This window comes from Taudactylus pleione, unplaced genomic scaffold, assembly GCF_031769625.1.
Source record: "Taudactylus pleione unplaced genomic scaffold, aTauple2 ptg000054l, whole genome shotgun sequence".
Taxonomy (NCBI): domain Eukaryota; kingdom Metazoa; phylum Chordata; class Amphibia; order Anura; family Myobatrachidae; genus Taudactylus; species Taudactylus pleione.
The window spans coordinates 3,855,015-3,869,200 of NW_028284456.1; the positions used below are offsets into that span (position 1 = coordinate 3,855,015).

Genomic DNA, 14,186 nt, shown 5'->3' on the forward strand with positions numbered 1-14,186 from the left:
TATCCAAATATTCTGAAATAAGGAATATTCCGAAATGCAGAATTTTTTTGGCATGACTGAGATAATGAAACCTTTGCTTTGTGATGGTTCAATGTACACAAACTTTGTTTAAGGCACAAATTAAAAATATTGTATAAAATTACCTTCTGTACTACCATAACCAGTTCAGAGTCTTGCTCTCAACTTTTGTCTTCAGTAGTAACACAGCAACTAAAGCAAAGACTACCTAGAAATACTAACTAAAATAGGTAAAACCGAAGTATAAAACTGGATTAAGTAAACCAAATTTACATGACAATATACCAGTATGAAATGAGATTATAAATTCCTTCATGAAATCTGTACTTTTATTTTACACTGCTTTTTCCAAAATGTTTTGCAAACTTGACGAAAGATCTGCTTTCTTCTCTTAGGTAGTACAATTTACAAAAATGGTTTTGAGTTAATAACGATGTCAATGTAAGAGACCATTTACACCCTAGACCAGGGATTGCCAACCACGGTCCTCAAGGCACACTAACAGTCCAGGTTTTAAAGGATAGCCATTCTTAAGCACAGGTGTCTTAATTAGTACCTCAGTTATTTTGATTAACCATCTGTGCTCAAGCATGGATATCACTAAAACCTGGACTGTTAGTGCGTCTTGAGGAGGACTGAGGTTGGGCAACACTGCCCTAGACAGTGTCTAAAATGGACACAGAAAGCCTTTCCTGCATCTGCGGACACCCAAATACACAGCCTTGTAACGACGTGCATCATGGAAAGGGATTTCATGTTTGTTCAATCCCTCAGCAGTAATTGTCATACTTCAGCCATTATTCTACATACAAATGTTTCCCTTTAAATGTTACTAAATTAGCAAATTGCATTAGTTCTTACCTGTAAGCACATCTTTCATCTGCTGTCTTTGTGGTTATAGTAACATGTGCCACGTGACTTATACTTGCCAATGCCTGTGGGAGACACAACAAAAACAATCATATAATAAGCTTGTTTGTAATGCCAATTCAGCTTTTGTCAAAATACATCACTGGTCTAAATTGGACAATGTTGAAACATTAAAATTGTGTTTAGCATTGGGAAAATGGTCACTCACACAACACAGCACAGTGTCATGAACACCACTTAATGTTTTATTAGTGTCAGAACTGATCTGCAGCGTGATAACCAAAGCAGTCGGTCAAATATAAAATCTGTGTCAATGCAGGGATTGTTTATCTCAGAAACGAAATAAAAGTAAACTTCTTTTCTAAAGTTATATATGGCCGTTTTAGAATGGAGTATTATTTTAAAATGCAACAGCCAGTATTTCTTCTCATTAACTAAACTGGTATACCAATAACATTTTATGTGATAACTTAGCGGGCGATTCAATTTAGCGGGAGTTGAATAGCGCCGGTAGGAAGCTTAATGAGCTATTCAATTCACCACCATGTTTACTCCGACGGAAAGCAGTTAAATCTGAGAATGCCGGCTCTTGCGAATTAACCTGGGCGTTTAGTTGCGAGAACCGGCATTCTCCGACTAAAGTGCTGGCAACGAGGCCGTTAGCGCAGCGCTTTGCCAGAAAACAGCGGTGCGTCTGGCACTTTAGTCGGATTTATCCTCGCACACTCAGGAGGGTGCGGGAAGAAATTAGTCAGACTAAACAGAGCGCTGAATTGAATAGCTCTGAGAGCTCCCTCAGGTGCTATTCAATTCCCAATGAATTAAATCGCCCCCGTAGATGTCATTATTTAGTCTACAGTAGTTTAGATACATTAATGGAAAATGGAGAAATTCCTCCACTACTAAAATAGAAGTACAACTAATAAGATACAGGACAGTGTATTTTTATCAGTATTGACTTCCTTAAAAAGCCTCTTCTCACGAACAAATGCATGTTTCGTGCTACTGCAAAAAGTTTATGTCTTTCAGTATTTTATGGTTTCAGAATCTGTGTGCACAGGCCCACTCACCGCACACTAGAATGTGTTTGCCGATAACTCTTCTGCTATTTTCCCAGCTAGCCGAGCCCAGTATACCCAATAATGCTACCAGCTCATTAGTGATACCTTTCAGCAAAGCAACACATGAAATCTATTGAGATTGTGGTAGATTCAGAATTGAATGCACCTATTAAAACAATAAAGTAGTTCACAGCAGGATGAGCAGGACTGAGACGACTTTGGGTGGTCAGATCTGTGCAAACCCTGTATATATTATTTAGCATAGTGCTGTAATGTCTGGTGTAAATTAGTGGATGATCCATATTTACTATCCTGGTCTCCAGAACTATATCTTTGTTCCTTCATTTGTTGCATATAGTACAATGTCAGTAAGGGGCTGTTCCAGTCTCTCTTTCAATCCCACACTTGTATTTTAACAACCTATATTGAACCAGCTTTCACCAGATCTACACAAATCCCCATGCCACAGTTAATGTACTAAGATTTTGATTTTACTGCATCTCATGGTATAACTCATCTATATATAGATTATAGAGAACTATTGTTTATTAAGTTAATATTATTGCTATAGAGATTGTTGCACTCAAATATTGGTACCTCATGTTAATTAGGTTCATTAGTTAGCAGGTTATTATTTGGGACTGCTTTTTGGTTTGTGTTTGCATAATATGTTTGTTTGTGTTTCTTACCTGTAAAAATACTTTGAATAAAAACATTTGGATTTTTAAAAAAACGCAATAATGTAATTTGAAAGCACAAAATGCCCGTACATCAGCAATGTAAAAAATAAAAACTTTCATAGATTGTGATTTTTTTCCCCCAGATGCCCTAATGCACCAATCTGCGCCCATACATACAGATATTTTCCAGTGATTTGCAGATCATTTACAGCAAATAACAGGTCTGATCTTGAAAGGCTCATAATTTTACTAGTAACCGTCAGCAAATCATCTGATCTTCATACACTGCCAATCTACAGCCCCGATGAATGCTGAAATTAAACGTTGGGCAACCTGATGTGGTGATACCAATCGCTTTTTGATCGGATTCTTCAATCAGTTAACCCCATATAGATTACCAATATTTTGGGACAATCATCTGCAAAGCGTAAAATTGCCCCAACTGATCACAGATGTATGCAGGCCTTTACCCACCATACTCTGGTGCATACAAGATGAAAATGCAGCTGGAATAGAATTATGATCAGTTTAGTTTCATGATTTACATTACACTTAAATACTCACGATACTTTAAAGAAATGCCATACAGACCAGAAATATAACAAGCTGCATTAAGGTCTATATGGCTTTTATTTATGGTGTGGTAAAAAAAAAGTCGATATGTTGCATGTCTACATAGCCAGAATGTCAACAGTGCAGATTTTTATGGACTTGTCAACTCACCTTAACCCTAAAATCGGAAAGTGAATATATACCTTTATTTATACTATAGCATAACAAGTGCTGACCACAGTAATCAATTGCTAACTTTTCTGAAGTATGTTTAAGCTGCAGTGCAGTACACCAACACAGGTATGAAATTGTGTAAGAGAAAAATATTAACAATTGAACTATTGTGCAAAATATTAGCTACAAAAGAGAGACAAACTTACTTTGCACAAAAATGCATCATAACATAATGGGCGCAGTGGCGCAAGCAGGGAGGGTTCTGAGTACCGAGAAACCCCCCCTGTGGCAATCCTTTGCAGCACTGCACCGATTAACATAATTATTTTCTTTTGGGTGAGACGAAGAACATGGTCTTTGTCTTATCTGTCCGCCCTCTGGGCTCTGAATGGGGTATGGGCAGTGAGCGGAGATTGACGTAGCCATGAGATGGCCAGGTTCAGTGCACCTTGGTACAGCTCCTGTGGATCTTTGAACGACAGTGACTCAGTCACTACACTCTAGTCACCTCTTTTTCAGCACCGGACAGAGCAGGTAAGATGCCTGCAGTCATAAAAATAGCATGGTGGGAGGACTTATAGATATATATTCTATAACTGTGTGTGTGTATATGTGTATATATATATATATATTTCAAAAGAAAAGAAGAAAGGCGCACCTCGTGAGTACATCAAAGCAGCAATTGATTAGCCTCACTATCCTTCCCCGGGACCTCCGGACGGCACCCGCTCCAGGATCACGCCGACTCCAATCACAGTCACTCTCACGGAGACACTTCTGGGTCTCCGGCCAGCTGGAATACAGCACTCTACGTCGCCACGTCTGTGTCCTCCGGAAAACACACCCAGCGCGTTTCATCACACTGGACTTAGTCAGGGGGTGCGGCCTATCCCCGAGCATAAGAGTTTTTATATCCCCGTTTGCCCATAATTAATAAATATCAAATGGAGTCTTTTTATATAAACATATATAAAACAAAAAAGTCCCAGTTCCGGACAACAACATTACAACTGAAATATACATCTACAAATAAATAAAATACAGCAATAGGAAGAATCAATCCAGCGCCATTTTCTTGTAGTCCATGGCAGTTATATCCCCTCTATCTAAAATGTATTAATACACCAAATTAGACACCATTGCATACTCCTTAATCCCCCTTTTTTTAAAAAGATTCTCTGGTATAATTTCACCCATTGGTTTCACAAAGTCCCCTCATAAAAATTTTTTATATTTATTTCATAATATAAAAACTTGCAATATGTAAAAAACACACAATACAAATATCATTCAAAATGAATAATCTAAAATCTATGGAGCCTATTCATAAAAATACAAAAACCAAAGACAACACTAATTGCACCAATAAGCGAGCTACATCAACCCCCTATATCAGGCCTGGCCAAGCTGTGGCTCTCCAGCTGTTGCGAAACACATCCCAGCATGCCCTGCCACAGTTTTAGCATTCCTTTATAGCAAAAGTGAAACAGGGCATGCTAGGACTTGTAGTTTCACACGTCCTAGCATGCCCTGTTTCACTTTTGCTATAAAGGAATGCTAAAACTGTGGCAGGGCATGCTGGGATGTGTTTCACAACAGCTGGAGAGCCACAGGTTGGCCCGGCCTGCCCTATACAGATGGAGCACCGGAACAAAGAGTTAGACAGCAGCGCTCCATCAGGGGAAAGATGTACATTCCCACCCTAGAGCAAAAAAAGAGTGATGTCATAGTTAACATTTAATCCATTTGGTGCTATGGTGCAATGTGTGTATCCAGAATGTTTCTTTTACTTAATCTTTTCAGAAGGTCACCACCTCTGTCATCTAACCTCACATGCTCGATAGCCTTGAAACTAAAATTATCTAAATTGGCCCCACAACACTAGAGAAGTGTCTAGGTACACTATGGATTAATGTCTTTCTTAAGAATACTTCCAGTGTGCTCTAACATCCTAATTTTAAGTTGATGTTTGGTCTTACCAATGCATCGAGCTCCACATTTACACTCAAGCATGTATATCACACATGTTGTCTAACAATTTATTATTCCCTTAATAGACCACGACTTATTATTATCTGAAATCCAGAACAGCTTTCTATCCTTACTAATATATCTGCACATTTTACAGTGATTACAAGGGAAAATGCCATTCGTTTTATCAAGCCAATTTCCTTCTTTTTTTTTGTTATTAAATTACTTGGCACTAGAACACTTTTTAAAGGTCCTTGCCCTTCTAAACACTATTTCTGGTACCACAGGTAAAGCGCTTTTTAAAATAGGATCCAAAAATAAAATATCCCAATGTTTTTTTTTTTGTTTTTTTTTTTAAATATTCTGTATATCTTTACTCCTTATATTAAAACTGGTAATAAAGGGGACAAAAGAATTCCCTTTCTCCTTTGTTTTATTTTTAGTCTGACCTATTTACATTATTTGCTCTTTCTTTGCATTGTTCGATCAGTTTCAGGGGGTATTTCTTTTCAAGGAACCTTTTACTATAAACCTCCGCCTGTTCGTCATATTTAGAAACCTCCAGACAGTTCTTTCTAATCCGGGTAAATTGAGGGTATGGTATATTAGAAACACTTTTTTAGGTGGCAAATCTCAGTGTACTGTAAGTAACTATTACTATCCACCGTATGTATGTATGTATCTTTTGCTCATTCCATTCATTCACATCTATCACAAGATGCAAAAATTGAATTATTGATTCTTGAAAATTTGAGGTGAAACGTAAATTGTACATATTACTATTCAGATAGTTCATAAACTCCTCAAACAATTCCTTACCACCCTGCCAAATTATCAATATATCATCTATATAACATTTATGGTGCATACACACGGTCAGATTTTTCCTTCAGATATGAACGATAACGATTTAAAAATCGTTCAGTCGTAAAATATCTGAAGGAAAATCTGACATATCTGACATACCTGAACGATGGACGATCTACAATGCGCGTTCCCGTTTGTCAGATAACGATATCTGACATCTGATATGTTTGCAGTCAGATTTGGACGATTCCATTCATTTTAATGCAGTCAAAAATCGTTCAATCGTTCAAATCGTTCACAACTTTGGTAAAATCGTTCAATCGTTCATCTGACAAGTCTGAAAATCTGACCGTGTGTATGCTCCATTAAACAGCTGTATATTATCCTTAAAAGGGTTGTCTCTCTCTATTACTTCTGCCTCCAATCTACCCAGATACAGATTCGCGAAGCTAGGCACATAAGGTGTTTCCATCGCTGTGCCCCACTGTTGATTATAGAACTGTCCCTGGAACTTAAAATAGTTGTTCTTTAATACATATTCAGTACATTTTATGATGACCTTTTTATGTCCTCATTTAGGGTTTCATCCCTCTCTAAATAGTAAAACAATGCAGTCAAACCCTCTTTATGTGGTATAACGACTCAGCATCTATTGTACACCAGCTTATAACCATCTATAGACTCAAAATTTTTCAAAATATCTTTAATATATAGGTGGAATCTTTAACATAATCTGAATTCTTAAGGACATATTTCTTTATATAAATATCAATAAACTCAGAGCCTAGATGTAGCAGTGTCTATCCCGAAAATTGTTGGCCTTCCCGGTGGCTTTATCAACCTCTTATGTATTTTGGGCAGAAAGAAGAATATAGCTATTCTTAGGTGAGGATTCAATACATAACTTATATTCGCCCTCACTAATACATCCCTTTTTCTGACCATCTTCTAAGAGATCCTAAATTTCCTTAACTACCCTCTCACTGGGATTAGTGATTAGTTTAGTATAGGCAACGGTATCATTAAGTAATCTGAGGGCTTCTTCAAGGTAATCTGCTTTATTTAAGATGATGACCCCCTTATCCGCAATTTTAATTACAATATTATCATTCCCTTCAAGTGTTCTAATTGCAGCTCTTTCCTATTTTCCTAAATTATCTCTATTTTTTCTATCCCTTTTAGACAGCTCTTCAAAATCATTTTTTTTAATCAAAGTTGAAAAAGTTTCCACATAACTACCTCTGGACTCCAGAGGATAATAATTATAACCAGCTTTCAGGCCAGTACAATTCTCTACTTCAACATTTCTAACCGCTGCACTTGATTTTACATCATTATTTAAAAAGGTGTCTCTTAAGAGTTAAGGTTCTGATAAATTTATTAGCGTCAACAAATAACATTTTTAGGTTCACTATTTGGTGCAAATGACAAACCTTTTGAAAGTAACTTCACCTTATTAGATTTCAACAAATTGGACAGATTGAACATCCCTATAGTTACTGGTGGTTTTCTCTCCTTAAATTTGTTTCCTCTTACCTCCTCTCTTTCCTCCTCGTTTTTCCATTTGAGACCTTGTCCCGGGCTTTTCACATAAGCCCTTCCTGTTGGGTCCTTCCGGTCCCTCCAGTTTGGGCCTGTCTGAAAAAAATCATCAGAACTGCCAGAAATTCTCTCTAATATTTGTTTCTCTCCCAAAATCATTTCTCATCTTGACAGCCCAATTCCTAACATGACCTTCTCGATAGTCACCCAGATCCCTCTTAAATTTCTTAACCTTAGTCTCAATTACTTCTCTAATTTATTTATTTTAATATCACTTTCTTTACTCAGATCTTTAAAATCCTGTAATCCTTTTACCGGTTGCACCTGGGGTAGTCATCTTAAATAAAGCTGATTACATCGCACCTAATTGGATCAAGCCCTATATATTAAAGATTTTGGAAAATTTTGAGTGGAGAGATGGTTATAGCTAGTGTACAATAGATGTTGAGTCGTTATACCACAGAGGGTTTCAATGCAGTTTTTTTTCCTATTTAGAGAGGGATGAAACCCTAAATGATGACATAAGAAATCATAAAAATGTATTGAATATGTATTAAAGAACAATTATTTTAAGTTCCAGGGACAGTTCTACAATCAACAGTGAGGCACAGCGATGGGAACACCTTATGCGCCTAGTTTCACGAATCTGTATCTGGGAGGCAGAAGTAATAGAGAGTGAAAAAACCTTATAAAAGGATAATATACAGCTGTTTAAATGCTATATAGATAATATATTGATAATTTGGCAGGGTGGTAAGGAATTTTTTGAGGAGTTTATGAACTGAATAGTAATACGTACAATTTACATTTCACCTCAAATTTTCAAGAATCAAAAATGTAATTTTTGGATCTTGTGATACATATGAATGAATTGAATGAGCAGAAGATGATCAATACATATATAAAAAAAGGTAGATAGTAATAGTTATGTACACTATGAGAGTTGCCACCTAAAAAAAAAAGTGGGTTTCGCATATACCATACTCTCAATTTACCCGGATTAGAAGGAATTGTCTGTCGGATTCTAAATATGACGATCAGGCAGAGGTTTATAGTAAAAGGTTCCTTCTAAAGAAATACCCCCTGAAATTGATCGAACAATGCAAAGAAAGACAAAAAAATGTAAATAGGTCATAAGTGCTTGTGTATAAAAACAAAACAAAAAAGGAGAAGGGTAATTCTTTTGTCCCCTTTCTTACCAGTTTTAATACAAGGCGTAAAGATATACAGAATATTTAAAAAAAAAAACAACAAACAACCATTGGGATGTTTTATTGTTGGATCAGATTTTATAAAGTGCTTTATATGTGGTACCAGAAATAGTGTTTAGAAGGGCAAGGACTTTAAAAAGTGTCCTAGCGCCAAGTAATTTAATAACAAAAAGAAGGAAATTAGCTTGATAAAACGAATGAAATTTTCCCTTGTAATCACTGTAAAATGTGTAGCTATAATAGTAAGGATAGAAAAAGGTTCTGGAATTCAGATAATACTAAGTCGTGGGATATTAAGGGAATAATAAATTGTTAGACAACATGTGTGATATACATGCTCAAGTGTAAATGTGGAGCTCGATACATTGGAAACACCAAACCTCAACTTAAAATTAGGATGTTAGAGCACACTGGAAGTATTCTTAAGAAAGAAAATAATCATAGTGTACCCAAATGTTGTGGGGCCAATTTAGATCACTTTAGTTTGAAGGCTATCGAGCATGTGAGGTTAGATGACTGAGGTGGTGACCTTCTGAAAAAATGAAGTAAAAGAGAAACATTCTGGATACACACACTGAATACCATAACACCAAATAGATTAAATGAGTACTATGACATCAATCCTTTTTTGCACTAGGGTGGGAATTTACATGTTTCCCCTGATGGAGCACTGCAAGAAAAAGGCGCTGGGCCTGTTTTCCAGAGGACGCAGACTTAGTGATGTAGAGTGCTGTATTCCAGCTGGCCGGAGACACAGAAAGTGTCTCTGTGAGTGACTGGATTGGAGCCAGCGTGATCCAGGAGCGGGTGGTCCGGAGGACCCAGGGAGGGATCATGAGGCCAATCAAATGCTGCTTTGATGTACGTGAGCAAATGTAAATTAAAAGTGTTCTTTCTTATTATACTCACGACATGCGCCTTTCATCTTTTCTTTTGCATATATTCAACTGTTTGATCCGTGGTGGGGTCCGGTGGAACTGGCTGCATCAACATCGAATATTGATTACTGGAAATCGGTTAAAGAGCTGATTAAAATTATTGCTGGGACTTGTTGCGCACCTTTTAAAATCTGTGCCCTGTAGACTTCGAAGAAAAAGAATTAACACGGGTAAGTTTTACCATAACTCTCCTTTTCTTCTTCAGGATAAATAGGGCTCCACAGGGAAACAATGAGGATGTCCCAAAGCGGTTGTTCAAGGGCGGGGGGGATGCTCCTGAGCTGAGAGGAAAACCCGGCGCCTGAAGGAAGCATCCTGAGAGGCAAATGTATCAAAGGCATAGAACCTAAGAAAAGGTATGGAAAGAGGACCACGTAGCCGCCTTGCATAGTTGTTCAGCAGAGGCGCCACGTCAGGCTGCCCATGAGGGACCCACAGAGCAAGTAGAATGAGCAGAGACTGAAGCCAGCACAGGAGGGCCAGTCTGCATGTAAGCCTGCGAGATAGTCATGCGAATCCATCTAGCCAGAGTCTGTTTGTTATCTGGCCATCCCTTCTTATGGAATCCATAGAGGATAAAGAGGGAGTCAGATTCCCTGATGGAACTAGTACGGTCCACGTAGATCTTCAGAACACCGACCACATCCAAAGAGGCCTCACCTGCCGAGAGGTCTGGTGATTGAAAGGCTGGAACCACAATTTAATCATCAAGGTGGAAATGAGAAACCACCTTGGGAAGGAAGCCTGGGCGCGTTTTAAGAACAGCCCTGTCCTGGTGAAAGATCAAAAAGGGGAGCGACATGAAAGCACCCCTAAATCCTATACCCTACGGGCAGATGCTATAGCCAGAGGAAAAAAAAAAAACTCTTTAAAGTGAGCCACTTGACATCTACCAATTCCAGGGTTTCAAATGGAGGTTCCTGAAGTGCGTGGAGAACCACTGACAAATCCCACGGAGCCTCAGGAGGGACAAAGGGAGGTTTGTATACGTAGAACACCTTGCAGGAAGGTGTGAACATCCGGTAGAGGAGCAATTCTGCGCTGGAACTAGATGGATAGAGCAGAGACATGCACTTTCAGAGATGCTAGGCGGAGTCCAAGATCCAGTCCAGCCTGAAGAAAGGCAAATAATCTAGAAACCTTAAAAACTTGAGCGTCATAGTTTCTAGGAGAAAACCACTGAAAATATGTATGCCATATCGGGTGATAAATTTTGTCTAAGGCCGGTTTACGTGCTCTGAGCATGGTCTGGACCATAGAGCTAGAAAATCCTTAGCCCTTAGGAGAGCTAAACGGTTAAAGACAGGCAGGCAAGGTCCGGATGTAGACAGGGACCCTGAGACAACAGGTTTAGTCATAGAAGAAGTTGAAGAGGAACGTCTATGGAGAGACTTTGAAGGTCAAGAGTACCAATGGCGTCTAGGCCAAGCTTGAGCTACCAACAGGACTGTGTCCCCTTTCTGTTTGAATTTCCGAAGAACTCAGAAGTGATATTGGAGGGAAGGGGTACGCCAAATGAAAGGTCCACTTCACAGATAATGCGTCCACGAAGGTCACGTTGGGGTCCCTTGTCCTGGCTCCAAGTTTGTGGTTGTGTCTTGAGGCCATGATGTCCAAATTCGATAGACCCAATTTGTTCACCAGGAGTTGAAAGACTTCTGGATGTAGTGACCACACTACTGCATGCACGTCGTGACGGCTGAGGAAATCTGCTTCCCAATTGAGAAATCCTGGGATGAACACAGCGGAGATGGCTAGGAGAAGGCGTTTGGCCCATGTGAGAATGCGGGACACTTCTGCCATTGCTGTCCGACTTAAGAGTGCCTCCTTGGTGATTGAGGTAGGCCACTGCCGTGGCGTTGTCGGACTGTACTTGCACTGGCCTACCCTGAAGAATATCCTGAGCCAGAGTGAGAGCTCTGTAGATGGCTCGGAGTTCCAGTACATTGATTGGTAAGATCGCCTCGGTTGGAGTCCAGCGGCCTTGGATGGAGTGCTGGCCGGTCACTGCGCCCCACCCGCGGAGACTTGCGTCCGTGGTAAGGAGTGCCCAGTGCGTGAACCAAAAGAGGCGTCCTTTGTCTAAGTGGGACGTCTGTAGCCACCAGGCTAGGGACAGGCGAACCTCCGGGGGAAGGCCCATCGTCTGATGGGGCAGCCCGTTCCACCTGGAGAGGATCTGGTGTTGTAGAGGCCTGGAGTGAAACTGAGTGAACTCCACCATGTCGAAGGTGGACACCATGGATCCCAGGGTTTGCATTGCAGAGTGAATTGACACTCGGTGACTGTGTAGTAGTCTGCGCACCCGATGCTGTAATACTGAGATTTTGTCTGCTGTTTGGAAGATTCTCTGAACCTGAGAGTCCAAGAGGGCTCCCAAATGTACCATTCTTTGAGAAGGTGTCAAGGAAGACTATTTCCAGTTGATCAGCCAACCGTGAGTTTGTAGAAAGGCAATGCTTACCTGTAGATGGCAGTGAAGAAAGGTGATCTCTTGCTATTGGCCATCTCCCCTAAGTATGGGAGCAGTCTGATCCCTTGACGATGAAGATAGGCAGCCATAACTGCCATTATCTTGGTAAAGGCTATAGGAGCCATTGAAAGGCCAGAAGGTAGAGCCTGAAATTGGTAATGTTGCTGTAGTATAGCAAACCGAAGATATGGTTGATGAGAAGGCGCTATAAGTACATTTAGGTAAGTGTCCTGAATGTCCAGAGACACCATAAAGTCCCCAGGCTCCATAACCAGGATAATCGAGTGGAGGGTTTCCATATGAAACCTGGGCACCCTGATAAACTTGTTCAGAGACTTGAGGATAGGCCGATGAGACCCACTGGGCTTATGAACCAAGAAAAGGGTAGAAAAATAGCCCTTCCCTCTCTGTGAGGAGGGGACCAGAATTATTACTCTTGAGAGCAGAAAGGACAGAATGGCCTTCTGGAGCTGCAGGGCCATGCTTGGGTCCGATGGAGGTCCTGCTTAAAAGAACTGCTGGAAGGGGTAGGGGGTTCACCTATAAAGGAGAGGGCATATCAGTGGGAGACCACTTCTCTTACCCAGGCGTCTTATGTGGTCCGACACCAGAACTGGGCGAATTGAAGAAGTCAGCCTCCCACCCTCGGAGCCGCCAGGGAGAGGCTCACCCAGTCGGGCTGAAGGCTTGTCCTCAGATTTGGTAGGTGGACGTCTAGTAGTACAGGCCTGCAGACCTTAGTTGATGCCTTGGAAAGGACTGACCTTTAGCTTTTCCTTGAGGATGAAAGGACCGAAAGGATGACATTCGAGGCTTCGCATTATATGCAGAAGGCAGGAACACCGTCTTTGAAGCTGCCAGGGTAGTCACAATTGTGTTTTAGAGTCCGAATCTGCCTTCCATGAGCAGAGCCAAACAATACGGCGGGCTACCACAGAAGTGGCAGATGCCTTGGAAGCTTGGAAAGCCGTATCCAGAGCTGCTTCACCCAAATAGGAGGCTGCATCCCTAATGTGAGATATGTAGGACAGCTGTTCCCTGGAGGCATCAGAGGGAAATGTCACTTCTAGGGCCTCTACCCAACTCTTAATGGCTTTTGTCACCCAGGCCGTAGCCCTGGCAGGACGAGTAATAGCTCCTGTAAGAGAGTATATAGATTTCAGGCAAGCTTCAATCCGTCTATCCGTAGTCTCCTTTAAGGAGGTTGTAGTATGGATAGGTAAGGTGGCATTCTTAACCAGAAGCGTCACGTGAAAATCCACTGCTGGGTTTACTTCCCATGTAGTGCAATCAGTAGCGGGAAGAGGGTAAAAGGAGCCTAAACGTTCAGGCAGCTGAAATCTTTTACTAGGCATATTTCACGCCTCACTCATATGATCAGTGAGGAAACTCTGGTAAAACTACCTTTTGTCGTTTAAAGAGAAAGAACACGCTCCTATTGTGAGAATAGATTGTACAGCTCTCACAAGTGCAGGTATAATCAATTAGAGGGGGGTTCCTTGTCTCCTGAAGAGGAGTCAGAGTAAGAGGTCTGCGTCTTCTGCCTGTCCACTCCCCAGATGATAATTCAGAATCTGACAGCTGGGTGGACTGGGAAGATAACAGAGCAAGCTTAGTAGCTTTACTAGGTAAGGGTCTCTTGCTTTGCAGCATTTGTTGAAAGGCTGTACAGACTCTGCTCGGAGGTAGAATGTACGTCTACCTATGGGGAGGCAAAAGGATTTGCAGGGAGTACCTGCTGTGGCCATCCCATAGGGGGAGCTACCACAGGGACCGCTAGGTGGTCGGCAATTTTTTGCTAGCACCTGTGAAAAAGTAGTCCTCCAGGGTGGGTCCGGAGGAGAGGACACCGGGACTGATGGGCCCGTTACAGTATAACAAGATGCACA

The 14,186-nt window shown here is 40.7% G+C and overlaps 1 protein-coding gene across 3 annotated transcripts in view; it reads right to left on the reverse strand.

The window, feature by feature from the left end:
• Positions 1-14,186, reverse strand: part of MLH1 (mutL homolog 1) — a 119,912-nt gene that overhangs the window by 80,140 nt on the left and 25,586 nt on the right. For all 3 annotated transcript variants that reach the window (XM_088464232.1, XM_088464227.1, XM_088464223.1), the window contains one exon: positions 880-953. In XM_088464232.1, coding sequence (XP_088320358.1) covers positions 880-953 — 74 coding nt within the window. The remainder of the gene's footprint in view (positions 1-879; positions 954-14,186) is intronic.